This window comes from Monodelphis domestica, chromosome 7, assembly GCF_027887165.1.
Source record: "Monodelphis domestica isolate mMonDom1 chromosome 7, mMonDom1.pri, whole genome shotgun sequence".
Classification (NCBI taxonomy): domain Eukaryota; kingdom Metazoa; phylum Chordata; class Mammalia; order Didelphimorphia; family Didelphidae; genus Monodelphis; species Monodelphis domestica.
The window spans coordinates 149,355,624-149,377,558 of record NC_077233.1 but is presented as its reverse complement, the minus strand read 5'-3'; the positions used below and the strand labels follow the sequence as shown (position 1 = coordinate 149,377,558).

Here is a 21,935-nt window from a genome sequence, read left to right as displayed (position 1 = left end):
ACTGAGGCAGTTAGAAATTAGTTTCTCTCTGCAAGGAGTATTATATTTTTTAGAGCTTTATTAAAGATTAAAATGTAAAGAAAATACAAGTAAGAAAGGCATGTGTCTAGGCCAGAGAAAGGCCTAGACAACCTCATCTACATCATGAAAGACCCATCTGCTTGCAAGCGGAAACAGGAAAGAAAAGAGAGGCCCAGAAGCCTTTCCAATCAGGTTAAATACCCCATCTCGGATCTCGGCCCAAGTGAGAATTCAGTGAGATTACAAAGCATTCTGGGGAAGTGGAGCAAGGACTTCTGGGGATTGAAGTCCTGGATTCAAGTCTCCATTTTTACAATGGAAGGGGTGTGAGAAGAAAAGTTTCAAAATGAAGGGAAGTTAGTTATGAAATGAGAACTTCAGAGAACACAATGGAAAAGGTAGAAAGAGTTGGAATGAAATATGGGAGGGTTAGAGTTGAGGATGGGGATAAGGAGGATTAAAGTAGAAGCTGGGAGGAGATTAGTTTATCAGACAGCCCAAGATTACTTACACAAGGACTGGAAAAGGAACAGGTGGTGGGAGTTTGCTAGTCATAGGAAATAGAAGCAATTCCACTGAAGATGGCAGATGATTAGATTAGAATTTTCGATCTTCAGTTCTGCCTCAGCATCTTGAACAGAGTTTGGATGACTCAATCTCTGTGGCAGCAATTTCTTATATTGTAGTCCCCAAATACATGGGAGATTCTGTCTACTGTATTCATTTTTTATTTAGTAACATTCTGTTACCTATATATCCCCAGCACCTATTCAAGAAATATTTTCAATAAGTTTGTCTGATCCCTTCTTATACCCAAAAGAGAAAATGCTGCCTCTGCTTTCCCTATTTCCCTAAGATGACAGAATAGTCTATGTTTGCTGTTTAAAAACAACAATCAAGTAGTACATACCCTGAATGTTATGAAAATTTCTTTTTTCCCTACAGGCATTCTAACGGTCTGGCCATCTTCCACTCCTGCAATAAGAACAAAACCAAGTATTTTAAAAATTTTTAGACCACTTAGCTTCCTATTACAAGACCCCTTTATAATCTAAGTAAAACAATACATATCTATCCAGAAAGGCAGCAATTATGATTTCTTAAAGTTGTAACTTAACAATTCTTGTCCTTTCTAATAAGGCATATAAATTACTAAAGGACAAATAATACCAAATATATTAACAGCCTTCATTTCAAGATATCTCCAAATACTTAACTTTCACTCAACTATCTCTCTAGTACAACTTTGTCACTTAGATATATAGAGTTTTAGTTATTTTAGTTCTAAAATATCAGGTCTACACTGAATAAGCATAAAAATGAACCTGCAGGCACTGGGACCACGACCTTCTTCTTCTGTTTCGCTTGTCCTGTTCCCCTACATATCACACAAGGAGTAGTTATTATGGATCCACGGCCTCCACATCGTCTACATGTAGAACGCATCACAAAAGGGCCTGTATTTATGGTCTCCTGTTGAGAAGAGGAAGAAAAATCAATACATATCTTTCACTTCCACATACTACAAGATATCTAGTTGGCTACAGTTCTCATGATGTATATGATAAGAACAGGCTCACTGAAGATTTTTATATATATACACATATACACACACTTAAAAATAAAATCCCACAGGTGAAATATATGCCCCTCAAATATTTTAATCTAACCATAGCTTTAGAAAAAAAAAAAGGCTATCTTTGAACACTCAAAAACCTTATACTGCTTTTCCAGTAATGAAAAATGAAAGTCTATTGCTCTGTAAGAATACCTGAAAAATCTACAGGTATGCCACCATAAATGTGCAAGGGAAGGCAAGTAATTAATGAAATTTAATAAGGTGTCAGTTAATTATGCTGCCATTCACTGGATCATCCTTTTCAGGTTCATAGAGATAGTGCTAGATGGGACCTTGGAGGCCACTGGATCAGGAAAGTCAGGCAAGAGAGATTAAATGACTTGCCCTGCATCTCTCAGCTAACAAGTATCTGAAGCAGAAAAAGAACCTATGTCTTTCTGACTACAAGTCTAACGCCCATATCACTGCCCCTCACTGACTGCAATGTAAGAATAAGCATGGAGATGGTGCTGTCACTAGTATTTAGGAAATGGCTCCATATCAAAGTTATTATGGAATAAATAACAAGAGGTTGGCTTAAGAGTCCATTTCTGTCAGATTACTTTCCAGTTTCTCCATAAGTACTAATCTAAGAAGGAATTTTTTCAGTTATTTATGTTTTTAGGTCTATTAAACACTTGGCTGAGTTCCCTTATTTCTGATTCTTCTTGTCTAGTCTGATCCACTGATCTACTTTTCTATTTTTTTAACCAATACCAAGTAATTTTGATGACTGCTACTTTATAATAAGGTCTGGAAGTATAATTCTCCCTTCACTCTTAACTTTTTTGTTTGTTTTCATTATTTACCCTGATGTCCTTTATCTTTTATTTCCTTACAAATTTTGTTATTATTTTAAGTTCTATAAAATATCACTTTGGTAGTTTAACTGGTATAGCATTAAAACTGTAAATGAATTTTGGTAGTATTAAAATTTTGGTCAGTGGCAAAGCCTAGCCATGAGCACTGAATAATCCTTCAATATTTTAAATTGTTCTTTATTTCTTTAAGAATTTGTAATTGAATCTTAACAAATACTAGTATGCTTTGCTAGATGACTCCCAAATATTTTATGCATTTTTCAAATTTTTTCTAATGGAATTTCCCTTATATTGCAATGGAATTGATTTTTATAGATTTATTTTGTAGCCTGCAACTTTGCTCACGCTTTTCTTAATGATTTTCTTTGCTGATTACCTAGGATATTCTAAGTAAATCATCATGTCAATCAGCAAATAGAGATGAATTAAATATTATTGTCTATAAGAGACCCAGAATATGAGGAATACAATGAAGCATGGAAACATTTGCATGAACTATTGAAATAAACTGAGCCAAGAAAAAAAATATAACTTAGAAAAAAATTCAAATGGAAAGAACAGCCACCACTAAATAATCCAAAATGAATGTTGCAAAATTATATAGAATAAGCTTGGCCCTAAAGAAGAGAAATAATAAACACTACATATAATCAGATTTTTTGATGTACTGATTGGTTTTGATAATTTAAAAGAAATTTTCTTTGAAAAAAAAATCTTAGTTATAAGGAATATTAAACCACCACATCACAATGATTCCAATCAAAAAGTTCTTTCTGAATAAATAATAAATCAAGATAAATAATATACACTTAGTATCTATATATAATGTATAAGGTTAATAGCTATGATATTAGAAAGAATGAGTATGCTTTACCATGGCCTTGTAAAAAAAAAAAAGGAAAGCTATTCTTCAATTAAAAGAGATCAAAATAATTATACCTTGCTAAAATTACAGAAAAAAAAATGGATCCTCCTTTTATATTCACTTCATGTACTATCTTACTCCCAAGTTCTTTGGGAAGATGAATAGGAAAATTACAGGGAGAAATTCAGGCAAGGTAAATATAAAAAATAACAATAAAAATGTATTTTTAAAAGAATTAGCATACATAGACCCCACAATTTTCTCAAGCCAAAGAAATAACCTCGGTAGGGATAAATCCTCCTAGACAGACACAAAACCAAGTCAGTGTATTTAAACTGGGGGATAATTAATTGTCCTCAAGCTTCTTTAATGCCATATTGGGAAGAAAGTGCAGGAAAGACACCAGTTAGCTCTCAAACACATTTCTCCACAAAAGGGTATCAAGAAATTAAAGAAATAGAACAATCATTCTCATCAACAGAAGTTAAGAGGGAAGTCACTCCAGGTGTTCTGATGTCTTGTGCTCTTCATTTCTCCCTACCCTCTCTCCTCACTCCACCCCTACCCCCAGCAAAGATTTCTTCTGAGAATTATAGAGCAGGATTCAAAAAGTATGCATGGAATAATCAGAAGTCAGTTGAGTCAACTTGGGAATGAGCAATTATAATGGGAAGAAAACCACTGCATTTGAAGCAGGTAGCTAGCTAAAAGATAAAGCTAGTTCCATATTAATTTAAAATGCTTTCCAATTCTCTTAAAACGCACATAATTAGGGGAAAGCTAGGTGGCTCAGTGGATTGAGTCAGTAACTTAACCCTCATTTCCTAGCCCTTATTGCTCTTCTGCCTTGGAACCAGTACATAGTATTGATTCTAAGTCAGAAGATAGGGTTGGTTTTTTTAAAGCATTTATTATTATTACTTTTTCAGGCAAGGCAACTACTCTATTGGAATAATCATTAGCAGAATACAATGGGTTCTCTAGTTGATTATTATATACCAGCCTTGATATTTTCTTTCTCTTGACTTATGCAGAAACTGAGGCTCAGACAATAAATTGCTCATGATTACATACACTAGTAAGTGGCAGAATTAGAAACTAAACTCACATTTTTCATTAGGCTATGTAATCCTTTCTCCTAATTGCAGATTATTTAAAATTTTTCAAGTAGTCATTTCCTGAGATAACACTAAAGTTTAGTGTACTTGCTCTTCTTACTAAAACTGAACTCTCCTTTCAATGAAGTAACTGACTTTAGATAAAATATTTAGGTCACAATTATGATCTACTGAAGCTATAGGTGCTATCTAAATTTATATGAGAAGAAACTATGGGAAAGAAAAATATAATGGAAAGGTAAAAAGGACAAGGCAGTGAGAATACTTAAAGAAAATCCAGGATCCATCTGACCTTTTACATTAGTTCTTACCATTCCTGTGCCATTGCAGTAATGGCACTGCTGAACTTTGGTGCCTGGTTCATTTCCTTTGCCATCACATCGCTCACAGGAATCATTAATGTTTACAGTAAATTCTTTATTAACACCCTTTGCAGCTTGATTGAATGTCAATTCCATGATGTACTAGAGAGAAAATGAGTCATTTAATCTTTCTTCACAGTCAATGCTTTGCTATCAAAACTAAGAGTGTTGAAGTATATTATTATAATAATAAGTAAAATCAAGTACATAGGATTCTTCTCTCCTCAAACACTTAGAATTTTTAAGAGTACCAAGTCATTCAAATTTCAGTGAAATAACACTTCTGACCAAAGTAATACATGGTACTTATACAGAGTAGGTGAATTTTTTAAATGATTCATAATCATAACAAATTTATAAGACTATCTTTTCTCCAACTTTCACTAGTGTTTGTTGAGATCAATACAAGAAAAAAGTTTAATTGATCTGAGATCATTAATTATTTTCAGTATGGAAAGTGTATTAAAAAATTTATGCTTTTTTGAGCCCTGAAATACATTTGCACTAAAATATATTCCTTCAGGGCAACTGGGTAGCTCAGTGGACAGAGCCAAACATGGAAACAGGAAATCCTTGGTTCAAAAATCTAGTCTTGGACACTTCCTAGCTGTGTCACCTTGGGCACTATACCTCAACTGCCTAGCCCATACCATTCTTCTGCCTTGAAACTGATACTTAGTATCGGTTTTTAAAATTAATTTTTTAATTACATTAAAAAATAAAAGATATTCCTCAAAATTATCTCATTTAAGCTATTCTACTATTGAACAGGAGCTTGTGGCGGGTGAAAGATGAAATTACTAAGGAAACAAAAGTTCACCCTTCCCAGCAAAACAATTTATTAAACTGCATACTTATTACTCAACAAACTGAGACCAGGCCCCTTCAGCTTTAGCAATGGACCCTAACACAGGAGGAACCAGATCTTTATACATTATAATTAATCAAATTAGACAAATTAATGAAAAAGAAAACAATTTAAACAGGATAAGTTGGGAGGGGAAGAATGAACAGGTCTAATTCCCTGAAATCAGAAGAAGTGGTGTCCCATTTCCTCAAAATATCTGCATATAATCAAAGGAAAAGGGAAAAAATAACTGATTGATCAATACAGGGCAAGTTTTCAGATAAGACACATAGGTTATTTGAGATGTATAATGGTCAGAAAACTCCTTATATCAGTCTTTGGATCTGAATGGGTTTCTGGTCAACATAACATATGTCTTTAGTTAAGGGTCTCCAAGCAACAGAAAGAGCTGGTCCAGCTTCATAACCACCTAGCAAACAATGCAAGAGTTTTCTCTCAACTCCCATAATTGAATAGTTTTCTCATAAGATAGAATTGGACCAGACCCATAATTGAACAGAAAGGGACCTGAACTAAATTCAGAACTGAGTCACAAGATGGAGTCAGAACAATTCACTCAATTTCCATTACTATTCTAATCCCCTCAAGATTAATTTGGGTATAATTCATAAAATTTCTATATTTCTGTATATACCTAGATGCTAATATTCTCATGACAGCAATTTCTACATGTAATCCTTACCTCCTGGGGTTGATCAAATACGCTCTGAAAGTCTCCAAATGGAGATCCTGAAAACTCCCCAAAGATCTTCCTAAAGAGTTCCTCTGGGTCAACAGTAGGGCCACCTCGCCAATAGCTCTGTCCTGAACTTCCTGTTCCAGAGTCAAAGCCAGCTGAACCGTAAGTATCATACTGTTTTCGCTTCACTTCATCACTTAAGACCTGTTAAACAAAAAGCAGTGTAATGAAGAGCAATGACAGGAAGATAATGAAATTCCTTAAAACTATAGTTTTAGATAATAGTCAACTATGGTAAAAATTAACTAGTTAGTTACATTTCCTGAAAGTGCATTGTGGGGCAGCAGCACAGTGAAAGAACATCATGCTTGGAGCTGGAAGGACTTGGGTTTAAAACTGGCCTCAGGCATTTCCTAGCTGTAGAACCCTGGGCAAATCATTCAACCCCCCCATTGCCTAGCCCTTACTGTTGTTCTGCTTTGGAATCAATATATCAATTCTAAGACAAGTTAAGAGTTTAAAAAAAATTTTAAGAAAGAAAATATATTATGAAACCACATACCACAACTGGTAAATCTGACCAGAATAAAGATTGTATTCAACTAAAAAAACACTGTGGAAGATGCCTATCAGTTGTGGAATGGCTAAACAAATTACAGTATATAAACATACTGTTGTGCTTTAAGAAATGATGAGATTATTTCAGAGCAATCTGAGAAGACTTACATGAACAAAATATAGAAAGAGAGAGAAAAAGTACCTCTTTCTGTGGTGGCAAAGAAATTGAAACCGACAAGATTCATATCAATTGGGGAATGGCTGAACATGTCATAAATTATTATGATAGAATACTGTTGTCCTGTAAGAAATGACTAAGGACGGTTTCCAAAAGATTTCTGAGAAGATTTCTATGCACTAATGCAAAGGGAAGTGAGCAGAACTAGGAGAACATTATTAACAGTAATGACAATCAACAGTTTAAGACTTAGCTACTCTGGCAGTACAATGATCTGTGACAATTCCAATAGACTTATGATAAAAAATGCTATCCACCCTGAGAGAGAAAACTGATGAACTCTGAGTGCAGATTAAAGCATGTTCTTTCACTTGTGTTATTTTTCTTGCCTTTTCTTTCACAATCTAGCTAATGTGGAAATATGTTTTGCAAGACTTCATATGTATAATGGCTATCTCCCATTCTCAATGAATGGGAGAGGGGCAACAAGGAAGGAGAGAATTCAGAACTGAAAATTAAAGAAAAAAAAGACATTAACAAAGAATGAAGTGATCAGAAAACCAAAAGAGCAGTTTATAACACTGTACAAAAACAAAAAAGGAAAAATAACTCTAATCAGTATAATGATTCCAGAAAACCAATGATAAGAATGCTACTGACCTGACAGAGACCAGTAAAAGATTACCTATTCAAAATGAGACAGCTTTAGACATGACCAAGATGAGCACTTGTTTTGTTAATTGTGTGTATCATGCATAGAACAAGGATTTTCTTTCTTTTTTTTTTTAAATCAGAGGGTAAGGAGGGTGGGGGTGGTATAAAAGGGACAGAAAAGAAAAAAGTAAACTGTGGACACAATATTGGATTAAAGATTAAAATCTATATGAGAATTAGTAAGAATTGTCTTAAAAATGTGAGCATTTATTATGGATACCTAAATAATAATATAGGTAAGCTCTGATTTTTTGGTGCTGCTAATACTACCCCTCCAAACCTGCCTAATAAAAAGGTACCTTGTTATTTTTACTTACTTACAAGCTTCCATTAACTCCTGAAGAAATTAAGGCAAAAGTACATGCATAGTAAGAACTGTTCCTTTTGGTGATCAATTTTAAGACAGTTTCATATAATAGATAATTCTGATTACATGAAATTAAAAGGTATTTACATGAATAACATCAATGCAAGAAGGAAACTGAAAATTATAGATTGAAGAAAAGTCTACAAATCAATTATCTCTGATAATAGTCTGAGAGTCAAAATAAATAGGGATTTACACAAATATCTACAATAAAAGAGATATTCCCCAATGGATAAGTGGTCAAAGGATATCAGTGGTTCTCAAAAGAATAACTACAAATTATTAACGACTATAATGACAGTTGTTCCAAATCTAGAGAAATACACATTAAAGCTGAAATTTCCCTCACACCCTGCAAACTGGTGAAGATGACAAAAAAATTGGAAACAGTCAGTGTTGTAGAGTTTCTATGGGAAGAGGCATACTAATTCACTATAGGTGAAGCTATACATTGGTCCAATCATTCTGGGAATGTTATGTTAAGAGCGACTAAAAAATCCAAATTCTTTCTTCCAAAGATTCTATTGCTGAACCTATTCACCACTCCACTAAGAAGATCAAAGATATGTCAGAAGTAAATTTCTCTCACTCCAGTGTTACCTTTTTTTTAACGTCATCTCTCAGTGACCTAGAGGTCAAATACCACTGAGTAAATTCAGGTATACACAAGCCTCAGATAATGGAAGTTAAAGAACCAACGAACTAACAAAACAGGAAACAATAATTCCACAGGCACCGCCCCACCTGAATGGCCTAGGCAAATTAAGAAACTATGATTGGTTCCCGAGATGTGACATGTAAGAGTTAGTGGGTGGAGAAAAGAGTTTATAAGCTAAGATCAAGAGGAAGTCTTGGGTCTTCAGCATATGTGGAGAAGTATAGTGGACCCTTGATCCATGTAGCTTGAGGCCAATAATGGAAGGTTAAGTACCTTTCTATCTTTCTCCTTCTTTTCCCTAACTACTACTATTACTAGTACTAGTACTACTACAACTATTAAATTTTGATTTAATAAAGTTATTAAGCTACAACCAGCCTCATAATTTTAAATATTACAGCTAGAAATAAAACATCAACTGCAGAATTTTTATGGTAGTTAGAAACTGGAAAGAAAGTAGGTATAACTATGAAAGAACAATAATAGAAAACCAAATGCTATGTGTGTGTGTGTGTGTGTAAATATATATATATTTACAAACCCTGGAGAGAAACAATTTCCTTCACTGCAGAGGGAAAGAACTATAGATATTTCTTGTACTATCAAACATTTTGCCATGTTAACTGGTATTAATAAGTTGAGCATTTTTTTCTTTATTAATTTGTGTTGGAAGAGAAGAATTCTTAGGCCAGTGATGTTATTGTCAGAATTGTTTAAAAGGAAAAAAAACAAATTAAAAAGACCTTTAAAAAAAGGAAACAAAATCGGGATAAATGAATCACAGAATTAATACTATAAGGGAACCTAGAAGTCATTTAGCCTAGCTGAAAAATCTGAATACTTGAAAGAAATTATTTGAACAGGGTAAAGTATCCAGAGTCAAGTACCCTGACCTTCCCATGTTCATTCCACTATACCAAGTGATACTTAGACCCCTTGAGAATAGCTCAAGAGAAGAAAAAGAGAAAGAGATGGCTAGACAAATGACTCAATTCAATTCAACAAATATTTAATGAATTCAACTATCTAGTGGAGCACCATTCAAGGCACTGAAAGAGTTAAAATCTGACAGATGCAAAATGTGACCAGGAGAAAGCTTCTAGGGAAACCAGGTCAAAGGCCAGAGAAAGGATAAAGAAAAAATACAGGTTTTTTACCAGAAACCAGGAAGACAAGAGTCAAAATTATGGTGAAGATAGCTATAGACTGGAACAGTTTAAAACAGGAATTAAAAACACGAATCAAAAAATATCTTTATTTCTCCAAAAACCAGGAAAGAAACAAAAGCTGACTGGGAGATAGTGAGTGAAATGATGTGGCTTAAGTTTAAGAACCACACACACAGTATTAGGGCTAGAATATAAACTAATGATAAAGAATACTTAGAAGCAATTCTTTTAGCACTTTAAAGTTATGGAATACTCAAGTATGAAGTGTACTTGTGATATAATTCATTATATAGGAGTCAGATCCCCTGACTCCCTCATTATAGTAAAATCTAAAATTCTAGGACGGGGTTGGGGGTGGGGTGGGGGTGTTAAGAGAAGCAATGTCAAGAAGTATACAAAAAGCTTCTATTGCAGAGTTAAATAAAATCAAATGTGGAAAGATCCCAAGATAGGCATGGCCACTAACAAGAGAAGTCCCCCACCCCCCATCATTCTTTAATGATAGGAGGGAAAAATCCAAAATGCACTGTAGTACTAAACCCCACAAGACAAGAGGAAAAAAATTATAGTCACTGTACTTTAAAATATTGAGCTGAAAAGCACAGTGAATAGATAATCAGGTCTGGAGTCAGAAGGACCAGAGTTCAAATATGGCCTCAGATATTTCCTAGCTGTGTGCCTGAGCAAGTCACAAGTCTATTTGCCTAGCTCTTACCCTTCTGCCTTAAGAGCTGTTACTAGTACAGAAAGTAAGAGTTTGTAAAATAAATAAATGGTTGAGGAGACAGCACGAAGAACATTTAAGAGTCCTTACAAAGTAACATTTATTTAAAATAAATACAGCAAAACCTCAATAATTCAGATCTGCTTGATTTGAAATGCGTAATTGGTAAAGGCTTAAGTTTGCTTTCTCATTACCCTTTAAAAATTTTTTGCTCTCTTTTTAAAATTTTGAGGTTTTTGTCACAACTTCCTAGCAAAAGTTCTTGAAGATTTTCCAACCAAGTTTTGGACGAACTATGCAAAAGACATCTATTTACATCTAAGCCATAATAGAGAAAGAAATTAGTATATGTCCATTTTCACGTAATAGTATTTCTACAAAAACGTGTAATATAAATCTTTTGCCACACTTAGACAAGAGAATGAAGGGGGGAAAAACAAGTAAATACAGAAAAATGATAACCTTTCCCCCTAAGTTTTATCTCATCGCAATGAAGCTATTATGTGTGGCTATATACATACATATATAAGTACACACACATATATTTATACATTAGAAAGATGGTTTGAAACACCTAATAGTACAACTTTTTTTGAATCATTCTCCAGTTGTTTTAAGTGCTATTTTTTCTACATTCTTCAAAAGTAGAGAAGAGAATAGATTCTACTCTTTTTTTTTTCTATTCATCATCATGTCTAGAACAATGTTATACAGAAAGTCAATAAATGGTTGTTAAAAGAATTAAAATGTGACGAACCAAGAAACTGAAGCCCTCTAACCTTTTATTCTAGGTCTACAATATGTAAGATTGGTCCTATCTGGAAAAAAGCAGCATGAGTACAACCTGAAAATTGGAATGAATGAGAAAACAAGTATATATTAGTCACATTACCTCATAGGCTTCTGCTAACTGTGAGAACTTCTCTTTAGCCTTAGGATCATCCTTATTTGTGTCAGGGTGGTACTTCTTGGCAAGCTAAGAAAACAGTAACATCATCAATATGTAATATCTAGCCATTGAAAATACAGCATTGGAGGGGTGGATAAGATGACTTTTTGTTAAAGTTAAATTACATTTTGAAAATACAGTGCAATACAAAATTCAGTACAAAATGGTTTCTCTTTCTTCTCTTCTTTTTGTAACTTAATAAGTGAGGAAACTGAGATATAAATATACTTGGCTCTGCTATAGCTGAAAAGGTCTTTAAAGTCAGGCTTGGAAGTCAGATTTTCAAATCACATAGCATATAGACTCATAGAACAGTGGTACAGAAAACTAAACCTATAAGAGACCCTTGTTTCTATGTTATTCAATGTTGTGATTAATAGAATTGGAAAAAGAAATGCTGAAAGAAATCACAAAGAGCCTGCAATATTCATAACCACCAGATGGCAGCACAGGAATCAAGTGTGCCTTAGGAAAAGGTGAGAAAGAGGTGCAAAGCTCCCATAGCACCAACAAATTATGAACAAGGGTTTCCTCTCAAGAGTTTGATACAACCCAAAATGTCTTCATATGACATCCTATGAAAAAAGTCCTAAATTGCTGAACTTATGGAAAAGTCTACAAGTATTAGCCTTATGCTGAGTTACCACAATATTGTTTGTTAAAACCTGGGTTTTCTCATTTGTTCTGGGGTCATAAGCACTAGCCAATGAAGAAGAAAAGATGCTACAAATTCTTTATGCAACATATTGATCAAAGTAAAGAATAAACAAGAATAATGTTATCTGTTCTACAATCTTATCTTTCAAAGATGATCCACTTCTGGATGCCATACAGACCTGGTAATAGGCTTTCTTGATCTCTTTCTGGCTGGCCGTTCGGGGTACTCCCAATATCTGATAATAATCATCTTTGGCTGAGGAAGGGGAACTTGTATGAAATGGAGAAGTACAAATTAAAGGGTAAAATTTTATTCCTAAAAGAAAAAAAATTGATATTAGACTATTACATGAATGTAAGCAACTAAGTTTTGGATGAGCTTATGAAAAGATCTGTTTGCACTTTGACCATGACAGAGAAAGAAATTAGTATATTTCTATTTTTATATAATAACATTTCTATAAAAATGTGAACCCACAAATTTTTTGCCACATGGCCAAAAGGAGAAAGGAAAAGACAAAAACATATAAATATGGAAGATTGATAACCTTTCAAGTTTTACTTTGTTCTCAATGAGGCTATTATGTCTTTACCTACACACACACACAAACTTACTTAGACACACACACACATACACACCCTGTCCACAAAGATGAAACCCTTCTCAGGACTAAAAAAAGAAGAAAAGAATTTGAAATACCCAACAATTCAATTTTTTTAGACTCATCTTCCAATTGTTTCACACGGACTATCACAATAATAAAGTTCCTTCCATACAGCTGCCCAGAATAATTTTCCCAAGGCAGAGTTCTATACATGTCAGTTCACTACTCTAAAATTTTGTGGTTCCCTATATCCTCTAGGATATAATACAAATTTCTCATTCCAGTTGGCATTTAAAATCTTACATACACTGGTTCTGAATATCAAAATGTAACATAAATATAAGCAACTGAGTCAAGCTGCTGCCAGAATTCATTAGTGAAAAGGGTCATTAGAATCTAATGAACTTCAGGAATGGCACAAGAGTATCATGTTTAATCTTTATGAGGGTGGGTGTCTTAACATTGTTAAAAGTTCTTTTTATTCAAAACCTGCATTCCAGGCAACTACAATATTTTATAAAAGAAATGCTGTTTGATTACATTAGTTTATGTCATACTCTATTTCCCAGAATAGCTGCTAAGTGATCTGAGAACTTAGGCCTCTTAGTCCCATCAACAAGAATGCTTCAGTCTCTGCTTTTCCCAAAAGGTGAAAAAGTCAAAAGTTTTTAAGGCACACAACAGAGGTGACTGAATTTCCAGATCTTCTTTCATGACTATTGCATCAGCTAGTTCTGAGGGGAAAAGCAAACAAAATCTACTAGCCTACTTCTACAGAGAAACCAACCTATGTCAAAACCAGATTGTTGGCTGGACTCTCTCTGACCTTGTACTGTAACTTCCAAATTTGACTGGATGAGATAATAAAGTCAAAGCAGTTAGCATTGGAATCATAAAATGAAGTGAAAGAAATACAATGGGAACATTTACAAGAGAAAATAAAACAGCAAAATGACCCACATCAAAATAAATTATTGGATACTGAGTAGGGTAAGGAGGGGAAGACAAAATAGGGGAATTTCAATAGAAAACATGAGAATGAATATAAGAAAAATAGGATGTAAAATTTGTCCTTTTGGAATCTTGGTATTTTCTTTTATTCATACTCTTTGTAACAAAAAAGCAAATCATATGGGAATAATAAGATTTCCATCTGATAAAAGAACAAAATTCAGTTCTGATATTTGAGATATATTGGCATGGGCACAAAACTCCCTAGCACTTTGTATTGCTTCCTTTCCCAAGTCTTGCTCCCCTTACTAAATTCAGAAGGCTGAGGACAGCAGTAGCTTTGGCAGAAGTAGCTTCAGAAATCTGAGCAGTAGTGAGCACGAAGGAAATTGTTCTTAATTTAAAATTGGATGGTTCTCATTCCCTTCACCCATCCCCAAAATAAAAAGTTTCTGTTTTGCTAATCTATATGTGTACCTTTCTATGTTTGGCAATAATTAGAAAGTCAGACATACTTAATAAACAATTGCTCCCCCCCAAGTATGACTATGAAAAACACTGATTTTTAAAACCAAAAACACAAAGCAGTACAAACTAGGAGGACCAGCTCCAAAAAAAGAATATGGCTAATACAATGATGGGCAATTGTAGAACTGGGGACATGACTCCTTGTGCCATGGGGTCATAAAGTTATATCATGCACTTCTTTTGTTTTTCATTTAGAATTGAAATAATAAATATACTGATTGAATCAAATACTATTAATAAGTACCTATGATTCCTATATATTGGGAACTTAAAGCTTCTTCCATTACCAAAATAATTTTCCTAAGGCAAAGCTCTACTTTCATCAATTCCCTACTCTAAAACATTAGGGTTCCCTATGTTCTTTAGGATAAAGTACAAATCCCTCAGCTCTAAACTACTTTTCTAGATTTATTTCACATTACTCCCTTTCTTTCACTCTATGTTACAGTCAGATATTAGATATAATTAATAGATATTTCCTGAACTCAGTATTCCATGCCTTCTTCAAAAGATTATCTCCCATGACCAGCAAGTAGTCTTTCCTCACCTCCAGCTCTCAAACTCTTTATCTTCCTTTGGGCTCTGGTCAGATTCTTATGAATACACCTCCCTCTTCAATAAATCTTGTACTTACTTTTCTGTATACAGGTTGTATCTCCGCAGTAAACCAGTAAAGGAAAGATTCTCAAGGACAGGAAATAACTGGTGAATTGAACAAAGGGAAGTGTTTTATCCATATGCAAGTGGGAAAAGCTGGTTTTAAATTTTTTACCTTTCCTATTTTTCCTCTTTTAAAAATTACACAATTATGTCACTGAATTTAAGATTAAATCACAGCTTAAGTGGCTTTAGTTGTGATTTCTAACAGTGGATCACTGTTAGTTACAAACTTCTTCTTGGGTCATAACTACCTGAATAAAAACAGTCACTTAGGTCAGCAAACTATGGCCTACCATGTGGGAGCTAAGAATGGTCTCTATGTTTTTAAATAAAGTTTTACTATACTTAAAAATATAAAAACTATTCTTAGCTCCCTCGAGTTGTACAAAAACATACAGCAAGATGGATTTGGCCTTCAACTCTCCTGATCCCTGAATTAGACAATATTAATTTACCCAGATTCCTTAAAAAATAGCCTACGAGACTCATACATGAACCATTTTGTATCTGTTAGAAATATATACCAAAAAATGAGCACATGGCCTTGACCTAAAAAAAAGCAAACTATAGCAACTCAATAAAGCTGTGATTTCTTTTGTGTGTGTGCTCCTTGCAATAGTGCAAATCACAACTCATTTGTATTCAACTCTTGTCTATTAATCCTCCATCAATGATCCACCTAATTCACTGGAACCCTCTTCTCTACATCTTAACTTGACAAAACTATGACTGAAGCACTTGAATCATCTTTCCCTACTTTTCTCAAACATATCCTAGGTATCACTTATGTCACTTTTTAGATTAATGGAAGTCCTATCATAGTCTACCAACAGGCATTTTTTATCTACTTTCTTTTCCCTATGTGGAATGTAGTTGTAGCTTTCATCAAAGAGGCTCTATTGGTTTTTTTGTGGCATTTTCACTAACATATTTCACTAACTAATTGAAATTTATTATTTCCTTCCATTATTCATGTAGGTGTTAATTTGGAAATAAATACAGAACTTCCAAGTAGTCAGAAAACCCACTTTTTAATCAAATAAAGAGTTAGGCTCATCAATATGGGTACCACACAGAATCATAAATCAAATTCCATACAGAACCAAAGTCTCTGATACTCTGGGAACCATATCCCTGGGAGAAGACACAGATCGTAGTGCCAACTCCAAAGAGATACTGAACCTGAGAGTCTCTTTATACCTTTGGGAAGCCTATGAAGACTAACTACAAACAGGTGCATAAACCTCTAAACATTCAACAGCTATGATATTAGAGAATGGTCAGCTGTAACAAATTTAAAGATAAAGGTCAAACTCAGGAGCTGGACTTCCTGAGAGGAAACTTTCAACCAACAGAGAAGCCTCTATAACAAAAAGGTGCTTAACATTTAAATCAAACTAGGTGTGCTTAGTACTGGGGTTTCTCAAAAATAAAGGTAAACTGAGTCATCCAAAAATTCACATTGACATAGGCAATAAAACATCATTCTAAAGAAAGGCCCAGGTGCAGCTAAGTGGCTCAGTAGATAAAGTGCCAGGTCTGGAGTCAGGAAGCCCTGGGTTCAAATCTCCTCAAGACACTGCCTCGCTGTGTAACTCTGGGCAAGTCACTTGACCCCAACTGCCTGGCCTAGCCCTTACCATTCTTCTGTCCTGGAACTGATACTTGTATTCATTCTAATAAAGAACTGTAAGGGTTTTATATATAAATAAGGGTTCATAGGCTTCACTGAACAGCCAAAGGGGTCCATGAGAAAAGATTAAGAACCCTTAAATCAGGCACATCTAAAGAACTAAGAAAAAATAGATTTCATTTGGACTCTATGGATGGTCTTCAGAACAGAAGCAAACATCTTTGCAAAGCATACTTCTCTGCCCAATTTATCCCCCACCTGATATTGATAATTGGAGGATTAAAGTAAGTTTTGTTGTTGTGTTAATTAGGAATCTCAAAGGAAAGTCTTTAAAGTTGCATTATGCTTTCTGAATCACTTTATAATTTTAAAAAAGCTATACTTTATGTGAAATGCCTAAAAATGAGCATTCTTCCTCATAATGACAAGCACACAACCTTCCTAAAGTTCTCTTCAGAGTAAAAAACCTGATAACATCTACCAGGGCCAAGTGAAAGTAGAAGAAAACTGTTAACCCTAGGAAAGAATTTAATCTGATATGCAAACCAGGAACAGAAGCTAAGAAAGGTCTACCTCAGTGCAATTATATACATCATCACTGAATCAACAGGGGGAGGGGAGAGAGTCTAGCAGGGAGACCAGGGAAAACAGAAGAGGAATCATCAGAAAAACTGGCTAAGTTTTACATAGTACTTTTTTTAAAAAACCTTCACCTTCTGATTTGTAATCAATACTGTGTATTGGTTCCAAGGCAGAAGAGTGATAGAGGCTAGGCAATGGGGATTAAGTGACTTGCCCAGGGTCACACAGCTGGGACGTGTCTGAGGCCAAATTTGAATCCAGGACTTCCAATCTCTAGGCCTGGCTCTCAATCCACTGAGCCACCCAGCTGCCCCCTACATAGTACTTTTAATAATGGTTATACATTTGAAACATCACACTGTGAATCTAGGTCTATGGTACTTAAAGTAGGTCTGTCACCAAACACAAGCTGTATGAGAATGAAAGGGATGGGGGGAAAAGTCTGGCCTTGATATTTCATTGGCATTGGAAACTCAAGTCTCATTGCAGGTTGGGACCTGCTCTGAACTTTATTGTCTTACTAATTAATGTTTCATAGGGCACTGAGAGATCAAATGCCTAGTCCAGATCACCACAGTGTGTGTAGTCAGAGGTAGAACTTGAATCCAGGTCTTCCTGTCTTAAGAGGCCAATTCTAACCACTCTATCATGTTGCTTCTAAGTAATTCATTGTCTTTTAATATATTATTAGGATTATAGGGGAGATAGTATGATGCATTGGAGAGCTAGATTACTAGGCAGAGAACCTGGGTTCAAATCCTACTCAAGGTCATGCCTATATGATGTTGAACAAGTTATTTCCACTCCCTGAACCTCCATTTCCTTATGTCTAAGTTGACAGAGCTGGACTAAATGACCTCTCAGGCCCTTTCCAACTCTATATTGGGGACCTTGTGGACATGATCCTACACTATTTACTAACGTTTCATCTATAACGTCTATATCCAAAAGCCCACTATCAGGCAGGAACAGGGTGAATACTTTAAAAAAAGATTCTCATATGTCAACTCTTCTGGACCCATATCCAAATGATGTGACTTCAACTCTAGGGAAAAAAAATATTGAAGATTTGAATAAGGATGGCAGAAAGTCATTAAATAAAAAACCATTTATTGAGCATACTATGAACAAGGCACTGTACTAGCTCTCCGATGGGAGTATCAGTTTGTGGTTATTTTATGAAGACATCCCTTGACTAGGTCTGGCCCTTACAGTCAAACTTATACTTTTTTAAAAGTCATTATTCCATCCTATTTCCTTGCATTTGCACATGCTATCATCCATAACTTAAATGCACTTCCATCACATTTCCACGTGCCCAAAATTGTGCCAGATTCCTAAAGAAATACAAAGGGGCCTCCTTTACAAAATCTTCTTTAATTCCCAAAGCAATCCCTTCTTTTCCATGGGAGCAAAACTTCTGATGCCTCTTTGTCCAGAGTGGGCTTGGAGTTCAGAAAGATCAAATCTGACCTCAGTCTAGCTATGTGGCCATGGCCAAATCATTTGTTTGCCTCAGTTTCCTCAACTATATATTTGTAAAGTGCTTAGCACAGGGTCTGGCATATAGGAGGCACTATATAAATACTATTATTATTGTTGTCTTTGATGTCATGGTTTGGGGGGCTCATACACAGGCTCCATTAGATTGTAAATTTGTTAATGGCCAAGAGTTCTATTGTTTCATCTTTGCATACCTGGTACAGAGTATAATGCTTCAAGTATAGCCAGAAAGGCTTAGATAAGAGAATGACTCTGCCAAGTACTAGCCTAGTGACTATGGGCAATAACTGAAAGCTATGCAGTGTTAAAAAAAAAAAAGTTGTAAAGCACTTTACACAGATTATTTCATTTTCCCCATCTATGAAACAGAAAAAAGAACACCTCACAATGTTGTTAAAAGAGAAGAACCTTATGTAAATTGGATAGCATCATACAAAGGTACCTTCATGACAGGAGAAACCAAGCATCTTTTCCAGCACCAAACCATCCAATACTGAACAGCAAAAAGAACATCAATAAGCCCATAACTGTATATATGTATGTATGTATGTGTGTGTGCATATAAAAACTGTTATACCTTACACAGAGCATTATGCTAGAGGTAGAAATAAGTAAAGGAAAGACCAGGTTCCCATAACTATGGAGCTTATAGTCTAATTGGAAGAGGCATCATGGATTATAGGACCACAGTGGAAGATACACAATTTTTAAACTTTTTTTGTATCCTCAACACTTAGCACAGTACTTAACACAAAATAAGTTCTTAGTGTTTAACATATGTGGAATTAAGACTCAAATTCAAATTCTGACTCATTACTTGCTACATTTATATGGTCTTAGACAAAGTATTTAATTTCTCTAGGAATCAGTTCTTTATCTGTAAAACTATTAGTTAAGATTAAAATCCCTTCCCAGCTCTAAATCTATGATCCAAATCATGATGGCACAAAATATTCTTAAGTGCACAAGGTAGGTGCAGATAGTGTTACAAGAAGCCTCAGGGAGCGAACGTCATAATAACTACAGTTCACATTTATATCGATTGTCTTGAGGCTTGATATGGGTTTCACACACTTTCTCATTTGATTTACTCATTATACAGTAATCAAGGAGGCACGTCAGGGACTGCTTCCTACAGGAAAGGGGTTCCTGAGTGGGCCGTTTTGGACCAAATCCAGTTTGCCTCCTCCAGGTTCATGCTTGCTATTTTCCTTGCCGGAGACGACAGTAAAACGCCAGAGGGAAGGGGAGAGAAGAGGAAGGTCACCAGCTGCAGGAGACAGCCTAGAGGAACTGGGGCGCTCGCAAGTTGCTCGGAGCGGGGCAGCGGGCTCGGGGTCCACGGAGGCGGCTGCTCCGGGGCCGATCCTCGCTTGCTCACTCACTCGTTCGCTCGAAATGCTCCGGTTCCCTGGTCACATGCTGACTGCCGGCGCCTCCTTCCTCGCTCATTCAGGCGGGTCAGGGCCGCGCTTCCCCTCCCCCAGCTGGCTCCCCCAGCCACGGCCCCACAGCAGCCAGGTCCCAACGCCCCGAACTGTCCCCTCCGGGAGACGACGACTTCGCCCTGGGCAGCTCCCTCACCCTCCAGACTGGCGCCGAAGCCTCCCCTCACCTGAGAGGCTGACGCTAGGTCTCAATGTCAGGAGTCTCCCTGGGGCGCAGACTCCCAAAAGAGGAGAGAAGGCGACGTCACTCAGCCTACGGCTCAGAGAGACCACCACGGTACCCTCCCAGGGCGCCAGAACCCTTTTCCCCGCCGCGGCCGGCAGCCGGGGGTTCCCCACAGCCACCGAAAACCAGCGTGAGGAGCACCTCACCGCCATCTTGGCTTGGGGACACAGCGCCTGCGCGAGCCGGCCTTAGAACGACTCGCCGGGAAAGGGGAATGCGTGTGCGCACGCGCAATTCTCGAAACGTAACGGTCTTCCTCGAGAAGCACTAGAGCGCACATTGAGGGACAGTTTCAGTTGCGCACGCACAACTCGGTCTCTAACAAATTGGATCTTCTAGTCAAGACTAAGGCACGAAATTGAGTGGAAAGCTACTGGGTAAGCTGTAAAATGACTTTGATCAGGGATTTTGTAATAGAAAGGCGAGAGTTACACGTAATCTGTGTCTAGCCGAATTTGACTGCGCCTGTACTAGTGGTGGAACTACAGCTCCCAGCGTGCAGTACGGCGAATTTGCTGAATGGATCCCAGGGTGCAATGTAAGCCACCTCGTAGTGTGACCCTGAGAGTCAGGTCGTGATCTTAATTCTTGCACATGGGTCTCTTGTATCTAATCTTTCTGAACTGCTCTCCCGGACGATCAACTCACTTGCTCGCCACCGCACTCAGTTCCGCAAGCAAACATGGCTCGCCAGTTGCGCCCCATCTGTGCATTTGTAGGTCCCTAAACCTGGGTTCATATCCTGGCCTCATGATTTTGGGCAAGTCGCCTCTCTTGAGGTTCTTTCATTTACAAATGAAAACTATAAAATTACCGACCTCACACATCTCTGGTGATAGAAACCACTTGTAAAAGAGCAAAATACAGTAGAAATGTTGTGAGCTGTTGGAGCATTTAGGTGGTTCAGTGAATATATCTAGGCCTGGAATCAGGAGGACCTGGGTTCAAATTTAGATTCAGACACACACCCTAACACCCTGTGTGACCCTTGATTTCACCCCAGTTGTCTAGCACTCACCAAGCTTCTGTCTTGAAACTAATTTTTAGTATCAATTCTAAGAGAGGAGGTAAGAATGTTTTAAATGAGGGGGGGGAAATGGAAGCTGCTATTCTGGGGGAACTCGACCTCCACTGCTTGAACCACAGATTACTCAATTCAACATACATGTATCTAACTTCATCAAAGGGTACTTGGGAATTAGGGATACAATAAAACAATATACTTAAAATTCAGGGTTTGAATATAAGAAAGATAAACAGTGGGTTAGGATATTCAGTAATTCAATAAACATTTATTAAGTGGTTGGCTATATCCCAGATGTACTAGGCAAGGGGGATACTGAAACAAAAATTATACTGCTCGTGCCCTCCAGGAGCTTACATTCTTTGGGGAAACAACATGTACACAAAGTAATTTAGGAAGTGATAACCACCAGCAAGTGATATTAGAAAAGAAGGGGATCTCTTCTAGAT

General features: G+C 36.3%; 2 protein-coding genes across 3 annotated transcripts in view; one reads left to right on the top strand and one right to left on the bottom strand.

The window, feature by feature from the left end:
- DNAJA3 (DnaJ heat shock protein family (Hsp40) member A3) overlaps positions 1 to 20,675 on the bottom strand; it is a 44,414-nt gene extending 23,739 nt beyond the window's left edge. Inside the window, exons 1-7 of one of the 2 annotated variants that reach the window (XM_007499066.3) lie at positions 20,404 to 20,675; positions 12,506 to 12,642; positions 11,613 to 11,696; positions 6,356 to 6,556; positions 4,755 to 4,907; positions 1,347 to 1,494; positions 932 to 996 (exon numbers count right to left, since the gene is read on the bottom strand). In XM_007499066.3, coding sequence (XP_007499128.1) covers positions 932 to 996; positions 1,347 to 1,494; positions 4,755 to 4,907; positions 6,356 to 6,556; positions 11,613 to 11,696; positions 12,506 to 12,642; positions 20,404 to 20,614 — 999 coding nt within the window. In that variant the 5' untranslated portion in view covers positions 20,615 to 20,675. The remainder of the gene's footprint in view (positions 1 to 931; positions 997 to 1,346; positions 1,495 to 4,754; positions 4,908 to 6,355; positions 6,557 to 11,612; positions 11,697 to 12,505; positions 12,643 to 20,403) is intronic. The other variant, XM_001363363.5, reaches the window with a different exon arrangement.
- A 151-nt stretch (positions 20,676 to 20,826) lies between these two features.
- Positions 20,827 to 21,935, top strand: part of CORO7 (coronin 7) — a 155,328-nt gene continuing 154,219 nt past the window's right edge. The window contains exon 1 of the mRNA XM_056805820.1: positions 20,827 to 20,839. The gene's annotated coding sequence lies outside the window, so the exon portion shown is untranslated. The remainder of the gene's footprint in view (positions 20,840 to 21,935) is intronic.